This window comes from Hippichthys cyanospilos, chromosome 13 (assembly GCF_059441005.1).
Source record: "Hippichthys cyanospilos isolate Australia breed blue-spotted pipefish chromosome 13, RoL_Hcya_1.0, whole genome shotgun sequence".
In the NCBI taxonomy this organism is placed as follows: domain Eukaryota; kingdom Metazoa; phylum Chordata; class Actinopteri; order Syngnathiformes; family Syngnathidae; genus Hippichthys; species Hippichthys cyanospilos.
In genome coordinates this window covers 1637866-1657096 of record NC_142381.1, presented here as the reverse complement: position 1 = coordinate 1657096, position 19231 = coordinate 1637866, and the positions used below count along the sequence as shown (strand labels likewise).

Below are 19231 nucleotides of genomic sequence, written 5' to 3'. Positions count from 1 at the left end.
ACCGTACAGAATATTGAGACTTGATTATATATATATATATATATATAAAAAAAATACATTCTTTGATAAAACAATAATTTATTGATAAATACAGCATCGCCAACTTGACACAGTGACGTCACTTAGTAAACACTATTGCAACGTCTGTTGCACTGAATGGGACAGACTGTGGGGCAGAAAGTTAGCAAATATGTTGTAATAATAATAATAATACAAATAATGAAGTTAACAATCAAGATCCTTATGTTTTCACTGGTAATATCTGTTGCACTGAATGGGACAGACTGTGGGGCAGAAAGTTAGCAAATATGTTGTAATAATAATAATAATACAAATAATGAAGTTAACAATCAAGATCCTTATGTTTTCACTGGTAATATGCTGCTTCCTGTTGAGCGGAGCAACACAATTAACGGATTTAAAATTAAAACTTCTTGATACACCAATGAGGAAAATTCTCTAGAATAACATTTATATTTATATTAGCTATCAAATAAATCTATTTTTGTTCAATTCACCAACACGAATCGCATATCTCCGGCGCGACATAAAAGCTCCGAGCCGTTGACGCTTTTAAGTTGAAGTCCCTCCCGGAAAAGCGCACTTTCCACTTCCGGGTCTGAATCGCTTTTTCAGTTTGCTGTCATTTTTTTAACGTTCTCGTCCAGACCTTTGTGAGATCAAAGTTGTGGACCGGTGAACGTCGACGCCGCAGCGTTTAGCTGCCGAACATCGGGCCATGGTGCTTAAGTGGACTGTCACGCGCTGGCGGCGCTGGCTGCCGCTGCTGGCCGCGAGCCTGGCGCTGTGCGTGTGCGTGTGCCGAGCATCCTCGTCGCCTCGGGAAGATCCGCGGCAGCGGCTGGAAGAGGAGAAGGAGGAGGACAGCGCCATGGAGAACATCGTCACGGAGAAGAAAGCGGAGGAGAGTCACCGGCAGGACAGCGCCGACTTGCTCATCTTCATCCTGCTCCTCACGCTCACCATCCTCACCATTTGGCTCTTTAAACACCGCCGGTTCCGCTTCCTGCACGAAACCGGACTGGCGATGATTTATGGTGAGCTTCCGCCGACGCCGCTCACTTTTTCAACCCAAATTGTTGGCCTCGTCCGTGGCTTTTCATTGTGACGTGTCATCTACTTCCGGGAGGCGTGTCTGCCTGACCTACGGCGCGCTAGCCCAAACGTGTAGTAAACAGTCTCGATGAATAACGCAACAGTTAACTCGTTCAATCCAAATAGACATATTTTTGGTATTTTATTCAATTATTTTGTTACTAAGACATGTCTTAGACTTTTTTTTTTTTTTTTGGGGGGGGGGGGGGTCTCCAGGTATATATATATATATATATATATATATATATATATATATATATATATACTTTTGTACTTTTTACAAAGTAAATTAGTACCTTAAGTAATCAATTATAATTTAAGTAATTGATAACCCTCCTATATATATATATATATATATATATATATATATATATATATATATTATAAAGTGTTTGGCTGAAGGAGGTTCTAAACATGAGTTAACTACAAATACAATCAGTTACTTAAATTACAATTGATTACTTAAGGTACTAATCTACTTTGTAAAAGTACTTAAGTATTTCTATATCCGTAATACCCGTATTACTGTAGTTAAATAGTCGATTACTTTATCGCTTTAGTGCTTTACGTAAATGAGTACCACTTGATTTAGACGTTCGCATAAGCAAGTCAATCAGTACAAAAAAATAAATAAAAAGTGCCATTTTTCAGGTTTACTGGTGGGCGTGGTGCTACGCTACGGCATCCACGTCCCGCGCGACGTCAGCAACGTGACGCTGAGCTGCCACGTCAACGCCAGCCCCGCCGCGCTGCTGGTCCAATCCAGGGGCAAATTCTACGAGTACACGCTAAAGGGAGAGATCAGCGCCAGCGAGGTGAACGACGTGCAGGACAACGAGATGTTGCGTAAGGTGAGGAAAAGTAAAAAGGAGTCAATTTAGTAAGAAGATACTTCATGTTCCAGTTAATTTACTCTTCGTTTGAAAAGAATGAGTTACTCTTCCTGTGTCCATCCCATTGGATTTGCTGACAGCTGTATGTTCAACTCCTTTCCTCCAATTAAAAACCATCTGTCATAAAGCATGGTCCACATCATAGAGCTGAGCAATATCACACGAGAGTCGACTTTGAAAAATCAAAATTATAAATCGTTCTGATTTGACTAACGTTTTTTTTGTTTAATTCCACCAATATGTCTTTATAATGAGTCACTTTCACACAGTTTTGAGTCACTTTAACACAATTTAGTTCTAAGTTGCATCATCTTCCAATTCATTTGCTCTTAATTTGAAAGGAAAATTGCGCTCGACATCACGTTAGATTTGCTGATACCTGCAGAAACGCTTTCAAAAAACAATAATGTTCTAGTTTTCATTAACGGTTCATGTGCCAATTAATTTGCTCTTAATTAGAAAAGTAAACCGAGCTCTTTCCGTCAGGACAGTAAACACGATTTGCTGATACCTGCAGAAACCCTTTTAAAATCTCACGTCACCTCCCTTTGAGGAGCACCAATTCGAATAATGATCTTCTTGTTTTTGATTAGCACTTCATGTTCCAATTAATTTGCCCTCAATTCGAAAAGAAAAAGGAGGCCTTCCTCTCAGGACATTAAATCAAAGTGTTGATTGCTTTTTATTTAGCTCGGTTGAATTTGATTTATTTTTTTTTACTTTTTTCCGTGCGTCTCAGGTGACGTTCGACCCCGAAGTCTTCTTCAACATCCTCCTGCCGCCCATCATCTTCCACGCCGGATACAGCCTGAAGCGGGTACGCTCATACATCTTGGGCCTCCGCTTGATAACGTCATCGGCAAACGCGCGTCTTGTTTGCAGAGGCACTTTTTCCGGAATATGGGCTCCATCCTGGCCTACGCTTTTGTGGGGACGGTCATTTCCTGTTTCGTCATCGGGTAGGATTAACGTTTGTCGCCCGTCGCCGTTCATGATTATTATTACGATATTTTTCGCCAGGTTGTTGATGTACGGCTGCGTGATGCTGATGAAGCAGATGGGACAACTAGCGGGAGAATTCTTCTTCACCGACTGTCTGTTTTTCGGCGCCATCGTGTCCGCCACCGACCCCGGTGCTTCTCCCGTCCACGTTTTTTTTTTTTTTTTTGTGAATACCCACCTGACGCTGACAGCAGATTGTCGTCTCGCGTCGCCATAGTGACGGTGCTGGCCATCTTCAACGAGCTGCAGGTGGACGTGGACTTGTACGCGCTGCTGTTCGGCGAGAGCGTGCTCAACGACGCCGTGGCCGTCGTCCTGTCCTCGTGAGTGCGGTCATTTGTAAAGTTCTTGGTAGACGCGTTTGGATGTAATGGAAGTGTCCCTCAGGTCCATCGTGGCTTACCAGCCGGCGGGCGACAACAGCCACACCTTTGAGGTGCTGGCCATGCTCAAGTCCTTGGGCATGTTCCTGGGCGTCTTCAGCGGCTCCTTCGCTCTGGGCGTGGCCACCGGCGTCGTCACGGCGCTCATATCCTTTGCCTGTCAAATGTATGCTGATTTTTAACATGGAGCACAGCTTTAGCAAGAAGATGCCACTAGATGGCGGTAAAGCACTACTTTGCGCTCTATGCACTGTTCCTCTCACAAGCCATTTCATTAGATTGCAGAAACCCCGTTTTGCAAAGTCACTATAACACAAGTTAGCAAGGCATTGTTTCATGTTCCAATTAATTTGCGGTTGTTTTGAAAAGAATATTTACTGTTTCTGTCACGTTTTTATGAAGCAATTACATTGGATTTGCTGATACCTGCAGAGACTGTTTTTGCAAAGGAGCCACTATAACCCGAGTTAGTGATACGGTGTTTAATGTTCCAATTAATTTTCTCCTCATTTGAAAAGAATATTTACTGCTTGTGTCAAAGCTTTTTAAAGCAATTAAATTCGATTTCCTGCAGCAACACTGTTTTGCAAAGAGCTCACTTTAACAAGTTAGCAATACGTTGTTTCATGTTCCATTTCATTTGCTTTTAATTTGACAAGAATATTTACTCTTCCTGCCACAGCTTTATAACGCAGTTAAATGAGATTTGCTGATACCTGCAGAAAATTTGAGTAGCATTTTGATATCCGAACTCCTTGACGAGCGGCCTCACGTGACCAAGTTCACAAAGTTGAGAGATTTCCAGCTGCTGGAGACGGCCTTGTTCTTCCTCATGTCCTGGAGCACATTTCTATTGGCTGAGGCGTGCGGCTTCACAGGTCTCTGTCCTACACACGCGCGCGCACGCGCACACACATTCTAACGGTATTTCCCGTGCCGCAGGCGTGGTGGCGGTGTTGTTCTGCGGAATCACCCAGGCGCACTACACCTTCAACAACCTGTCGCCCGAGTCGCAGGACCGGACCAAACAGGTCGGGCGGAAACGAAAATGGAACCGAAACGAATGGTTGCAGACGCCCTTCCGTGTCTTACCTTGCAGCTGTTTGAGTTGTTGAACTTCCTGGCGGAGAACTTCATCTTCTCCTACATGGGCCTGACACTCTTCACCTTCCAGAACCACGTCTTTAACCCCATGTTCATCGTCGGGGCCTTTGTATCCTTTGGGGAGACGGCGTTTTCAAAGCAATTAAAAAAAATAAATAATCAAATCTACCGGCGGGTTGTCCTCCTCGACCGACATCCCGGCAAGCTGGCCGTGTTCCTGGGCCGAGCGGCTAACATCTACCCGCTGTCCTTCCTCCTCAACCTGGGCCGACGCAACAAGATCCGATTCAACTTCCAGCACATGATGATGTTCGCGGGTGAGTCAGGTCATGTGACCCGAGCCCCCTCCGCCCGACATCCTCGCGGAGGCTTTTTTTAGTCGCCGCGTCTTTTGCCCGACAGGACTGCGGGGGGCCATGACCTTCGCCCTGTCCATCCGGGACACGGCCACGTACGCGCGGCAGATGATGTTCTCCACCACGCTGCTGGTGGTCTTCTTCACCGTCTGGTTCTGCGGCGGCGGCACCACGCAGATGTTGTCCTGCCAGCGCATACGGTAGCAACTTTAGAAAAAAAAAACAACTCTAATTTCAACTTTATTACTGAGTTAGCATGTTAGCCTTTGCATTGTTGCAAGTTTTTGGTAACAGGCTTAGCTACTACTCGATTTTCTTTCTTTTTTGCTTTGTTATTCCCTACGACTGTATTTTCCGCAATGTAAGGCGCACCCGCAATGAATGGCCGATTTGAAAACAGTTTTCATATACAGAGCGCACCGCATTATAAGGCGCATAGAAAAGAAGCTACAGTAGTGGGCTGGCTTGCCTTTTGCATCCACTAGATGGAGCTGCGCTAAAGGGAATCGAAACAAAACAATCAGATGAGTCGGTTTTGAATCGGAAATGAAAAATAAAGATGATTTGCGGAAAGTACTGAATTTGGGGAAAAAAATCAAATATATAACTGAAACGTAGAAGAAATGAAAACTGCCGGTTTATGCGCTGCATAATTCCAAATTCAAGCCTTTTAGCACCGTACTTGTTATAAAATTTCCTGAGACATGTATTCTATTCAAACTTTTTTATTTTTTTAATGAACAGGGTTGGCGTGGACTCCGACCAGGACAACTCTGTGAGTTCGGCTCTGCTTTCATAATCCATTTGTATATACTGTCATAATCCATATGTGTGTGCGTGTGACCTGAGCTCTGATGTCATTTTCAGTTGCCGAAACGTGGCAAAATCAACTCATTCACTGCCAACGACTGCAATAGATGTCCCAAATTCATGATAACTTGGCTGGCACTGGCAAATAATTAATTAAAAATTAAACAGAATGCCTTATTTGCCATTGTACAGGTGTCAGAATTGTCGCTAAACCATGCGTCCATCTAGCAAAAGCTTTGTAAAAATACGTCTTTGGCACCGAACGAGTCAGCGGCGGTGAATTAAATGGACGCTCCCGCTTTAACGTCCGTTCCTCGGTTTGCGCAGGCGAGCGTCGGCGAGGGTTCGGAGCGCCGAAGCGCCAAACAGGAAAGCGCCTGGCTCTTCCGAATTTGGTACAACTTTGACCACAAGTATCCTTGCGCCACGCCGGGGGCGTACTTGGGCGCGGCCAGCGGGGGGCGCCGCCGCTTCACATTTAACCTTGGCAAAGTTTGTTTTCCTTGACCGGGGCCCCCCCCCACCCCAGCTACCTGAAGCCCATCCTGACCCACAGCGGCCCCCCTCTCACAGCCACGCTGCCCGCCTGCTGCGGCCCCCTGGCCCGATTCCTCACCAGCCCGCAGGCCTTCGAGGTAACGCCGGCTCCATACTCTTCGCACCTCGACAGATCCTCCATTTTCTTTGCTCTCGGCTCACATTTAATCATGCGAGACGATCAGGGCCGATCGGGAGGAATTAAAAGGCGTGGCGGAATTCTCAATTTCCTTCAAGCGAAATATCTGAGTTTAGTCACTTTAAAGCAGTGCAGTGCGGGGCCCCCCTGGGGGGGCGCGGACGATCCCAGGAAAAAGGCTTTGTTTTTGTCATGTGGAATGTAATAGCAATAAGGTCATCATTTTCATCATTTTAGATTCAGTCACTTCTTTTTTTTCCGCTTTAGACTAAGCTATGAACGCCATCAAAATAATGAACAGTAGTTGAAAGTTGATTTATTTTGCGTTTTTCTGTTAATGTTTAAAAAGGATACATGTGTAGGTATACTTCAACAATTTTCATCAATAATCAATCCTATTTATATTCAGAGCATCGACTGGGGGGGGGGGGGGGCTGGCAAAATATAGTGGAGGAACACTGCTTTAAAGTGAGAAATCAAACAGCAATGAGAATTCTGACGCAACGCACATAATTCGCACTCTATTATTACCTTTATCTCCGAATCTGAAATCTGACTATTGTAACTTTTGTCGGAATTCTGAGCTCTCAGGATAGTGACCGCACGGAGTCGCAATTCTCCATTTAAAATCGGAAAATCGACCAGGAATTCTCCGAATTCCGCAAAAAGGAGCGCGGTAAGGAAGGCGTTCCCTTTGCCGCCGCCAGAACGAGTGCCAGATCAAGGACGACGACTCGGACCTGATCCTGACGGACGGCGACGTCAACCTCAACTACGGCGACGTGGCCGTCGGCGCCGACGGCGGGGGCGCGGCCGGCGGCGCCGCCGACCCGGACCGGGATCTGTCGTTCGGCGACCACGAGCTGGTGATGCGGGGCACGCGCCTGGTTCTGCCCATGGATGACTCGGAGCCGCCCTTCGGCGAGCGCGGCTACCGCCTGTGAGGGCGCCGCCCACCCGCTTCCTCCCGCTACCTCGCCGCGCCGCGCCGTCCGTTTTTTCCGCCCCGGCCGTAACGTACAGTCGTCCTATTTATTTCTCGGGTTCTTCGGGGCCAGCCGCTTCAGCGTTACTTCCGGATCCGACTCTTTGCCCGCCGTCGTGTCTCGGCACTCTTCGGATTACTCTGCCTGTCACTATACGTCGCTGTCATAGATAGGATTCCTTGAAGAATGAAAGACGGCGATGATAATAATACCTATAGGGATGCGTCGCATCGAGCGGGAAAGCTATTTCGGGCGGCGAGCTTGCGAGCGTCACGGGACAGCTGGAAGGGGAATTGTTGGTAGGATGTCGCCGTGGCAACCGCCGAGTTGTCGTCCAGCCAAAAAATAACCGCGTGCGCTGTGTGTGGGGAAACGATAGATGAGCTTTGTGTGTGTGTGTGTTTGTGTGTGGATGATACAAAGGTAGAAGGAAGAGGATGGTCTTCTTCCAGCTGTTATCTTCTGCTGTGCAGGAACTTGAAAGTTTTTTGTTTTTTTTTTTGACGGCCTCGACGCTACGACAAAAATTCCCCCGAATGTTTGTTTTTTTCTGCTATTTTTCTCCAATATTTTTGATTTTATGAAAAGACTTTACGAACAAAAAAAAAAAAACCACCTATATTTGCACTCATATCCGTCACTTTGCTTTTCTATGTGTGTCAGAACATTTTGCGTTGGGGAGCTAAAACGCTCAAGAAAAAAAAAACGTACCGGATGAAAAATGAAGCTCGTCAAATTGATGTGAAAAAAATGTATACTGCTTACTGTGTTGGATCCATCTGTAGCATTCAGGTACTTTCTTTGTGTGTTTGTATGCCGTTGCCACGGATACGACGCGGCAAGCATGAATCGGCCTCCTGCTGGACTCTGAGGATGACAAAAAAAATATATAATAAAAGAATCTTCAGTGTTTTCTGTTGATAACACAGACATAAAACTTGCACTGTGCTGTGTTTCTTTGCCAAGTGTGTGTGTGTGTGTGTGTGTGTACAGACGTCCTTCCTGTGTGGCAATCTTGTTCACATAGTTGTAAAAATCCTCTGAGCTGTTCAAGTGCGCGCAAAAAGGAGGAGAAATAAACACTCAGAAGAGGCCAGCTTTGGTTAAAAAAAAAAAAAAAAACACGGCAGCGTCTTAGCGGCTCTGCTGCAAACACAAACAGTGGAGCAACACATTTAGACAGACAATATAGTCGGCAATTTATATCGGATTTTTTTTTTGATCATTATAAAACTTTTTTTGAGAAACTAAGAGATTCTGTTGAACCTGAGAGCACTTTGCACCTTTTTTTCTAATTTAAACACAAATTTTACAGTAGAATTTTCTTTTTAATCTTTTAGACATGCTGATGAACACGGGCGCAACCTCAGCGTTTCGTCAGAATTTTGCAACAAAGGTGTCATCTAGAATTTATTATAGATAAAAAATAATATATCGGCACCATTATGCAAAACCTAAAAAGTTGAAATTGTGGCAAATTTGACGATACTCTTTTTCGTTTGTGCCTGCATGAATGTGCAGTAGAATACTGCCATCCAGTGGCCAAGGTAGGCGCACAAAAATGGTCCATGGAATTTCTGTAGCCGCTTCTCTGGTGACGCATTTTTTTTCTTCGCGTTCCATTTCATGATGTGATGAATCGTTTTATTATGAAAACAATTTTTCTCATTAAAAAAAAAACAATAATTCATCAGTCTGACCGCTAGGAGATTTTTGTTGCCGATTCCGATCTAGATTTTTGTCGCGCGCGGCCGATGTTCAGACTTTTTTTTTTTTTTTTTTCTGGCACGGTGTAGGTGAAAGCGGACAGATGTGCGCATACTTTTCCGTGAGAATGAGTCATCTTCATGTCATTCTCGTTGCCATGACCAAAGAAGGAGCGCGGAGTAGAAAAGTTTGGACTGTCGCGATTGTTGATATCACACGTGGATATAAATAGACTCCCTCGCGTGATTCAGGATTCGGTTTAGTTTGGCATGCACTTGAAGTTTCAGAGAAAACGATTTCTCGATCGGATCTTTCCTAAAATGAGCGCCGTTTTCCTTGAAGTAACCACAATACATTCAAATATTATATGCTTTTTTTTTTCAGTCGATACCGCTTGTTAGCGGTCATGAGCAGGAGGATCCTTTTCGATTTTAATACTTTAAAGCTTGCGTTTCGATAATCGTACAATTGTGTGCGCCGATTCTCATCGTGAAGTGTGACCACTTGATTTTTTTCATTTCAGCTGGGGGGGGGGGGGGGGGGGGGCGGGTCTTAAGTCACCTTGGATCAACTTTGTTCTCCATTTTGCTCCTAATCTGATTGGCCAGTGGAGCGGCTTGCAAATTCCTGGTTGAGGTCATTGTTTGTTAAGGGTTTTTTTTTTTTTTTTTTTTTTTGCGGGCTCGTTCCTCCCTCTTGAGCAGCCTGCCGTTTTTAAGAGGGACGAGCGCATTTCCCAGCTCGGCCAGCAAGCCAAGGGACGCAATTCTTCAACAAGGTGAGACGTGATATCATGCGGAAAAATACCAACAAAAAAAAAACGGACCATTTTGGGTCGTTTTCTTTATTCTGGCAGCATTTTTGGTCGTGTGATAATTGAGCGGTCGTGCTAGACTAACCTAGATATGTTATCGCCATCTGGGTGAAATTTCAGCTCCCTGTATTCTTTCAATGCTTCCCCTTTGATGTAAAGACAAAATAGCACACAAGGGTTAAAAAGTGACCCAAAGCGGACGCGTGTTTAACATCCGCGGAAGAGGCGCCTGCTGCTTATCAGTCATCGTTTGACTTTGAAAATAGCTCCCACATAAGTGGGGTACCGATACCAAGTATCAGTATCAGGCCGATACCTGTCTTTTTATCAAGGAAAAAGAAGGATTGAAAATAGCCATTAAGTTCATGAAATTTCAATTAAAAATGCTACATTGCGATATACATTTTTAATAAGAATTGGCATGTACCGATACCTGCATCGGTATCGAGCTGATAGCTTGCTCTATTGGACGGTCTGGGCAATCCTGAAATTGGCCAAAACTCAGGATGAGTGAGTAGTACAATACCACGTATCATATCGGGTCGGTGAATGGCTTGATTTCAAGATATCAGCTGATATTAGTATTGGCAGCTCTCTTGGAGAAGTTTCGATATCACAGAGTTTAAATTGCAACTTTGATGAATAAAAAAATGCCATTCAGTTCATGAAATGTTCAAGGCTATATTGTAATATAGTTTCTACGGGAAGGAGCCTGTACCATTACAAGATATCAGTATCGGGCCGATACCACGACTTATTTCAAGGAATCGGTACTCACCTATAACGGAGTACATTTGCGACGTTGGGACAAAACTAGGGATGGGTGAGTAGGATACCAAGTATTGATATTGGACCTGGCTTCATTTCAGGGATCGCACCATTGTAGTCAGTCCTAAAACAGAAGGAAAATAAAATATTGGACTCGGTATTGGAGCGATACCGGGCCTTATTTCCAATGTATTGACACTCACAATAGCCGAAGGAGATGTATCAAAAATATCTGTGAAATCAGTGCGCGTGTTGGGTGACTACTGGAGTTCAGTAGCCACACCGGTATCGTTTTGGTATCGAACCTCCCTAATCTTAACATGCCGGAGCGAAAGACATGAAGACGTTGCGTTAAGCCTGCATAGCTTGGCTTAAGCGCAGGCCACTAAATGGGAGCTTTTATCTGCACGCGTGTGCGTGTGCGTTGACGTGTGTTGACAGCCGCTTGCCCCGCTGGCCTTTAGCGTGCCCGCGCATGCGCATCCTGCGTGCGTGACCTTTTTCACTTCACAAGTGTGTGTGCGTGTGCGTGCCGGTGTGAGTCATTGTCTCTGCGCGGCGCGCCGCACCACCGCTCCCTCCGCACCCTCCGCACCCTCCGCACCCCGACTCCATTTGGACCATGCGGACTCTCAACTTTCTCGGGTAGGCTGATGTGGAAAATTGCACGCATTTCCTGTGTGTGTGTGAGAAAATATGTTATTGGTTATTATTACAGTTATTTTGAATTTGATAGTGGAAAAAAGGACCCCAAAATAGGTTATGGTTGTTGAAATATTATCGCAACCCGAGCGAGTATCGATACAAAGTATCGGTATCGGGCCGATAAGCGCCCTTTTTCAAGGTATCGTTTGAATGACAGACAATACGAGTATCTACGATTCTCTTGGAGGCGCTTGACCGTCACGATCTAAAAATGATACACCCAAACAATAGAAAATGGACATTTTATGCAATTAAAAAAAATTTGTATCCTTGTGAGAGCCGCTCTATTAGTTTGTTTACTGATAGCAAGAATTGATACCACTAGTTTAGTTTAAAAAACACAAAAAAACAATAACAGATCCCTTAATTATAAAAAAAAAAAATACTACAATCTCCCCCTGAAACCCAGCCTATGAATTTGTGTCCACTGATGTGGACATTTGTTTTTAGTCTCTGTCTTTCAATTCATTGGCGTTACCTGACTAAATCCAAGTGTACTCAATAGAGGACATCCAGGTCTTTCCAGTGATTTGTCATCCGTTTGGGTGGGATGCAATTCACTTTGCTGTCCCTGTTGAGACAAATTGGACAAAAGCAATTTATATGTTGACTTAAGACCATTAATCAGATTTAAAAAAAAAGACATGATTAAATGTCCATGCCTTTAATCAAAACTGGCATTAGAAAAATGAAACAATTTGAAAAAAATCCCAAACAGTCCAATATTCTTTTGTTTTTGCTCTCTATAATTTGACTTGCTGGAGCGACATTACTAAGTCCTGGCGTGCTCAGTAGAGGACATCCTTGTCTAGCTGATGATGTCTTATACGTTTGAGTGGGATGTAATTCATTGTGGAAAACAATTTTTACAATACACTTTATGTTGATAATGTAACAAATTTCACACTCATGTTGCCCACCCCCACCCTTGTTTTTTTTTTTAACTTATCTTACATTAAATATAGTTTTTCATATATGATGTGGGCCGTTGACGAGCGGACGGCATGCCACATTTTTGGCCCCCGGTCCACACGTTGGACACAGTTGAATTCTTTTAAAAAATGAAACAAGAAGAGAGATTGATTACTTTGTGATAAGCAATGTAAACATCTGTTCAAACGTCCTGATGACTTTCGGGGGGGGGGGGGGGGGGGGGGGGTGTTAAAAAACAAACTTGAGCTCACATACTCTATGGAAATTTATGAGCACAAGTGCGGCGGATGGCCCAGGCCAGCGTTCCGCTAATTCCTTTGTGACTCATCAGGACCAATCGCCACGTTGACGCGGTCCAGTCGGCAAAAACAAAACATTGGACGAGGCGGGGGGGGGGGGCTTTGGGAGTATCTGTTGTCCTTGCGGCGCCGCCGTCATTCAGAAGCTCTTTTTAAAATCCTATTTTTAATCCGGAATCCAATCTCCGTGGCCTAATCTCCGCCGTCTATTCTCCAAGGCCTAAAAAGGAGGCGAAGGCTGGATTTGGGCTAGGACGGCCCGGTCGGGGTGGTCTCAGGTGGGTGTATGCCGGGGTGTATATACGAAGCCCCCCAAACTTAAGCGCGCGTAGGTTCCATCCTCGCTTGCCGCCGCTTTATTTGTTTTGTTTTGACATCCGCTCACGCTCCCGAAGAGAAGCAACATGACTTTCTACAGGCACTCAGGTACGCTAACTACTCCGCGACAGCGCTTCTGCGATGCGGCTGCGTGAGGGAAATTCCAGGGCCCGGGAAAATGCGGGCATTTTCCTTTTCAAATTTAGAGCAAATTGATTGGAGCATCAGCCAAAACATTATGGCACTGGCAAAAGTGCTTTGCGCTACTAAGGGAATACGAAATAATAATGTCAGCAAATCTGATTCGATGCTTTGTAATGCCGTGACAGGAACGGTACATTTTCATTTTCAAATTAAGAGCAAAGTGATTGGAAGATGAACCAAAACACAACATTAGCAAAAGCGGTTGGCTCTGCTCAAGAGGTATGTGAAAATGCAGGTGTGAGCAAATATGATTTCATTTTTTGTAATGCCAGGATAAGAACAGTACATTTTCATTTTCAAATTAAGAGCGAAGTGATTGGAGGATGAACCAAAACACAACATTAGCAAAAGCGGTTGGCTCTGCTCAAGGGATATGTGAAAATGCAGGTGTCAGCAAATATGATTTCATTTTTTTGTAATGCCAGGATAAGAACTGTACATTTTTATTTTCAAATTGAGCGCAAATCGATTAGAATATGAAGTAAACACACTTTGCACTAGCAAAGGAGCTTTGCGGCGCTTCGGGGATACGTGATGATGCAGGTGTTGTTTCATAATGTGAGAGGAACAGTGCCTTTTTCTTTTCAAATTAAGGGCAAATTGATTGGAGCATGAATCAAAAACACTTAACACAAGCAAAAGCGGTTCGCACTGCTTAGGGGGCACGTGAAAATGCAGGCGTCAGCAAATATGATTTCATGCTTTGTAATACCGTAACAGGAACAGAATAAGGAGATTTTTCTTTTCAAATTAAGAGTAAATTGATCGGAACACTAGTGAGAGCGGTTCATGCCACTTAGGAGCTACTCTGCTGAAAAAAAAACTTTTATAAAAGGTTGAGAACCACTTCTCTAAAACGTAGGTACAAGTAAGTAAACATAAAAAGAATAATTCTACTGGTTGAAGGTTGACTTTTAAGTGTAAAGCTCCTCCCATTTCAACTGGCATGAAAAAAAAAACACACAGGTTAGCGCATAATTTGTCAGTGAGTGACAGGTTGGTGCTGAGAGACGAGCATTCACACCTTTCAGTGTGAATGCTTCACGCCCACTCTATTTTGTAGCCGGATTATTTAGTTACAGTTGACGTGCACGCTGAGAGACTAGCATTCAAACGAGTGCTAATGCGCATCAGCATTTATAGCGTCAACAAGTATTCACGCTAAATTTAATGAGATAACTGTATCATGAGCAATTATTAGAATTTAGATGACAGTCATCAACGTGACAGGTAATAAAAAAAATACATGAATGGATTGACTTTAGAGACAAACGGACGACTTTTCGCAATGTTTTTCAGAAGATAAAAAAGATTCTTAGTGGTATTTATATTGACTGGTTTCAGTTTTAGTGCTTCTAATATATATTTTCTCAATATGCGCTTGAGCTCTAAGAGTTTTTGTTCCGTTTAATATAATCGGGTGAAAAGGAAGCGGACCTAGAATTGAGCCTTGGGGAACGCCGTGATTCAGTTGATTCAAATTTACAGGAGTCAAGTCAAATCACCTCCGCGTGTTTGCGCTATGACATCACCCTTGACCTTAAAGTCACGACGGGACTGCCCGAATTGCTCAAAGGTCACGGCGCGACCTTTGGAAAAATATATTTGGGCCGGGCCCAAGCAACACACACGTTTGAACATACTGTCCATATTTGTCTACACGCGGCGGTGTGAGTCACGACCCAAAGGGCTCCCGGCGGCTCAGCTGTCGCTCCCGGTAACAAAGATTAAAGGCCCGGTCCTGGACCTGTCCCGAGCGGGGGGCACAATGGCCAGACCGGGCTTAGTGGTCCCCGAATAGAAGCTTGACTTTAAAAAAAGGGGGCGCGGATTTGTTATGTGATGACGCCCGCTTCTGATTCCGTCCTGGGGTCGCGCGCTTCATCCCCCGGACACAGCTGCGCATTGAAAGCATTCGTACCCGCACACACACACACACACACACACACACACACACACACACACACACACACACACACACACACACACACTCTTACAACTAGACACAAGATTTATGCACACACACTTGAAAACATACGCTTGACACACATACACAGGTATGCAAACACACACATGGACACACATTTACAACTAGACACAAGATACGCAAACAAAAACACACACACGCTTGAAAACATACACCCGACACACATACAAACACAGGTATGCAAACATACACACGGACACACTTTTACAAATAGACACAAGATATACAAACACACAATGATAAAGTTTAGGGATGTTCGATACCACTTTTTCAGACCGATACTCAGTAGGGTATTGTCCCTATTTATTATCGATAACACTGGTAGTTTTGATATATTTTACAACTGTCCGTTGTAAAGAAACACACAAATCACACACATGGACACACTCTTACAAGTATACACACAAGATACATAAAAAATACAGTTTAGGAATGTCTGATACTACTTATAGAAACCTATATCAGTAGGTGATCGCATCAATTAATTACCAATACCACTAGTACTTTTGATATATAAACATTAAATATAGTTCTGACTACTGCCAAGGAGAACATACATCGGGTCTGATTTTTCCTTTTTTTTTTTTTGCTTTAAGCTTTGGTATCGGCAGCAATCAAAAGTACTCAATAACTTAAAAAACACTTTAAAAGACACACAAGCATATATTGGCAATTTTGATACCAAAAATGATGTATAGTGCCATCTAGTGCCCAGGAGGACGTACTTCATGTCAGATTTTTCCTTCAAAAATGGTCAGTATCGACCCAATATCGATACCTAGTATCAGTACGGCTCCCAAATATTTGCGGGAGGCCACGCTTAGAAGCCCAAATGTCACGACCTCTGACCCTTGGCGCCGAGCTCCAGCTGTTAGCAGTTTAAAACAAAACCAAGCGCCGACACCAATGACTCTTTGGTCCATAAACAAGCAGCCTACGGACTAAATCTCTTCCATATCGGTCCGCGGGCATTCCTGCGACGGAAAGTCCGATAATGCGCTCCATCCACCCCTGGGGGGCATCTCTTCCGTGGAATTTTGACATGGAGAGTTAGGATCAAAGTCGCTTTCGTTTTGGCCTGCTTGAGATTACCATCAGCGAGTCTCTACGGGGTTTGAAGCCAAGGGCGCATACCAGACAGATTACAGACTGGAACAGCTATGCGTTGATCATGAATCCACAAGCTTCATGAAGAACTTGTGTGTGATTTTTTTTTGAACTCCTCTAGTCGGTGCTAAGGGCGCATACGCAGCAGATTACAACCGGAACAACTATGAGTTGATGAAAATGAAGCTTCGTGAAGCCTTTGTGTGTGTGTGTGTGTGTGTGTTTTTTAAACTCTTCTAGATGGTTCTAAAGGCGTATACCAAGCGGATTACAAACCCTAACAACCTTGAGTTGATCAAAACGAAGCTTCATGAAGCATTTGTGTTATTTTTATTCCTCTAGGTGGTGCTAAGGGTGCAGACCTAGTAGGTTACAAACCAAAACAACTACGGGTTGATCAAAATGAAGCTTCAAGAAGCTTTTACTCTTCTACATTGGTGCTAAGGGTGCATATCTAAGAGATTATAGTTGATCAGACGTCCACAACTAGCAAAGGGAAAATGAAGCTTCATGAAGCACTTATTTATTTGCCGCTTTGGTTAAATGAGCAACATTTTTTTTTTTTTTTTTTTGCAGGCCCCAGGAGCTACCTGACCTCCACCATGACGGATCGCTTCGACTGCTTCTACTGCCGCGACAACCTGCACGGCAAGAAGTACGTGATGAAGGACGACAAGCACGTGTGCACCAAGTGCTTCAACAAAGTGTGCGCTAACACCTGCGCCGAGTGCAGGCGACCCATCGGTGCCGACTCCAAGGTGAGAGAGTTTTTATGTGGACGTTTTTCGGGTGAATGAAAGTTTTCAAGGAGTCTTTACATTGCATGTTTTTCGTGAAAGAGAATTTGTGTGTGAGCATTTTGGCTTGTGTGTTTTTTGGTTGATGTGAGTGTTCTACTGTGTGAGAGTTTTTGAGACGTTCAGAGGCCGGTGAGAATTCGTACACCGAATTTTTAAAGGGGATTATTTTTTCGGAGCGTTTTTAGTTTGTGTGGTAAGTTTTCATGTCTTTTTTTTGTGCACGATGGACTCTTTGGTCCATAGGGATTTTGCGCGAGAACGTTTTGGCTCGTGTGTTTTTATTATATGTGAGAGTTCTTGGTGTTTGAGTTTTTTTTTGTGCTTGTAAGAGTATTTTGTGCAAAAGGAAAATAAATGATGAACATTGGAGTTTTACCCCCCTCCCCCCGGAAATGCCAAACTTTGGTCCAAAATGAAATAGTCAAGATCTACTTGGGCTCCGCCTCCTCGCCACACGGCCTTGTTTAACGTTTTGTCCCATTCAGGAGCTGCACCACAAGAACCGCCACTGGCACGAGGACTGCTTCCGCTGCGCCAAGTGCTACAAGGGGCTGGTCAACGAACAATTCTGCGACCGCGACGACGGCAAGATCATGTGCGGCAAGTGTAGCTCCTGCACGGACGGAAACCGCTGCCAGGGATGCTACAAGGTGGTCCTGCCAGGTGGGTGGGAAAGCCCCACGCTTCCTTTTATGTTAAGAGTCATTTCCAGTCTGGTTGTATCTCAACGTGTCCATGGACCACGACGCCATACCATTTAACAATATCAAAATCCGTGGCTGGAGAATGTGCATTTTGAAGGAAAGCCCATTTACGGACACTTGCAGGAGCCAAGAACGTGGAGTACAAGAAAAAGCTGTGGCACGCCGAGTGCTTCACCTGCACCGAGTGCAAGGAGCCCATCCGCACGCAGAGCTTCCTGACCAAGGGCGACGACATCTACTGCAACGCCTGCCACGAAAAGAAGTTCGCCAAGAAGTGCTTCAAGTGCAAGGAGGTACGGTTTTTGGGATCTGGCCGGCCGGATCCTAAAATTCAAGCTCTCCGTCCAAAGTATGCACGGGGGAGGGACCGCTCTTGCCAACGGCGTGACGTGACCGCGGTCTCGGCGCTTTCTCCCCAGCCCATCACCTCCGGCGGGATCACCTACCAGGATAACCCTTGGCACACCGAGTGCTTCGTGTGCAAAACCTGCCGCAAATCCCTGACCGGCACTCGCTTCACCGCCCACGAGGACGCCTTCTACTGCGTCAACTGCTACCGCAGCGACGTGGCCAAGAAGTGCCACGGCTGCGACAAGCCCATCACAGGTCAGCGTCCTCTTGAACACCCACAACTTGGCTTGCATTTCACCGGAGGTTCTGCTGTTAAACTGGATTTGTGGTACAAATTGGAGTTTTTTTTTCCCATAAGTTAGTCAAGGATATTTTTTTTAACCCTAATATATATATATATATATATATATATATATATATATATATATATATATTATATATATATTGTGTATATATATTATATATATTGTGTTTAAGTGTTTTGAAGCTATAAAATCAGGAATTAAGACTAAAACAGGGAAGGGCCAACCAGAGTTGCCCACTAAAAACTCACGCCGCAAAAAACGTATTGAGCGCCAAAGAGCATCATTTCGCGTTTTCTCTTGTACCTCGTCCTCTCCGCCTCAAACGTCTGCGTCAGCCGGTGACGTCTTCGAATCCCGTCGGGGTCACAGAGCGTGCTCCTGAAAATACACGCAACCCGCCCAAAGAAATGAGCAATTACGCATGAAGCCTGACGCGCCGGTCCGTCCGCAGGGTTCGGGCACGGCACCAACGTGGTGAACTACGAGGGCAACTCCTGGCACGAGTATTGCTTCACCTGCAAGAAGTGCCGCCTGTCCTTGGCCAACAAGCGCTTCGTGATGACCGCCGGCCACGCCTACTGCCTCAACTGCTGCAAGCTGTGAGATGGCTTTCCAAAGTAAAAGAGTCCCTCTGAAAAAGATTCACATGGTTATAAAAAGTGCGGAGGGTACAAAGCGTATTCTAAGTTTTAACTCCTGCTTTCAAGAGGAGGAATTGCTAAACATGCATACACGCTTTGATAAATAAGACTTGTTTGGAATGTGATGATTATTTTGTTGTTTGTGCTGAAAAGTTTGAAATTATAGCGCTTGAAGCTAATATAAAAGCAGCCCATGTAGTCAAGGATTTTGAAGCTGGAAAAAAAATGCATATGAATAAATAAAGATGGTTGCATCACAAAC

The 19231-nt window shown here is 44.5% G+C and overlaps 2 protein-coding genes and 1 long non-coding RNA gene across 5 annotated transcripts; 2 read left to right on the top strand and 1 right to left on the bottom strand.

The window, feature by feature from the left end:
- The first annotated feature begins 602 nt into the window (after positions 1-602).
- On the top strand, positions 603-8269 carry slc9a6a (solute carrier family 9 member A6a). Of its 2 annotated transcripts, XM_088432166.1 has the most exons (16): positions 605-1058; positions 1768-1967; positions 2749-2826; positions 2892-2968; positions 3030-3142; positions 3229-3334; positions 3399-3540; positions 4167-4272; positions 4337-4425; positions 4494-4607; positions 4704-4815; positions 4901-5054; positions 5599-5629; positions 5992-6077; positions 6194-6299; positions 7048-8269. In XM_088432166.1, exons 1-16 carry the CDS (start codon positions 740-742, stop codon positions 7282-7284), a joined length of 2070 nt encoding a protein of 689 aa, XP_088288292.1. In that variant the 5' UTR covers positions 605-739; the 3' UTR covers positions 7285-8269. The 2 variants fall into 2 exon arrangements, with proteins under 2 accessions (XP_088288291.1, XP_088288292.1); XM_088432165.1 differs by having other exon boundaries at positions 603-1058; positions 4494-4815.
- Positions 7833-18710, bottom strand: LOC148413386 (uncharacterized). Its single transcript, XR_015867683.1, has 4 exons — positions 18632-18710; positions 11799-11891; positions 10626-10739; positions 7833-8193 (listed from the first exon to the last, which is right to left on the bottom strand). It is a non-coding gene; the product is annotated as an uncharacterized LOC148413386 (long non-coding RNA).
- On the top strand, positions 9679-19230 carry fhl1a (four and a half LIM domains 1a). 2 transcript variants are annotated; one of them, XM_088432170.1, is made up of 6 exons: positions 9679-9811; positions 16745-16926; positions 17454-17631; positions 17796-17965; positions 18092-18278; positions 18780-19230. In XM_088432170.1, exons 2-6 carry the CDS (start codon positions 16771-16773, stop codon positions 18929-18931), a joined length of 843 nt encoding a protein of 280 aa, XP_088288296.1. In that variant the 5' UTR covers positions 9679-9811; positions 16745-16770; the 3' UTR covers positions 18932-19230. The 2 variants fall into 2 exon arrangements, with proteins under 2 accessions (XP_088288296.1, XP_088288295.1); XM_088432169.1 differs by lacking the exon at positions 9679-9811 and adding an exon at positions 12860-12978.
- The last annotated feature ends 1 nt before the right edge of the window (position 19231 follows it).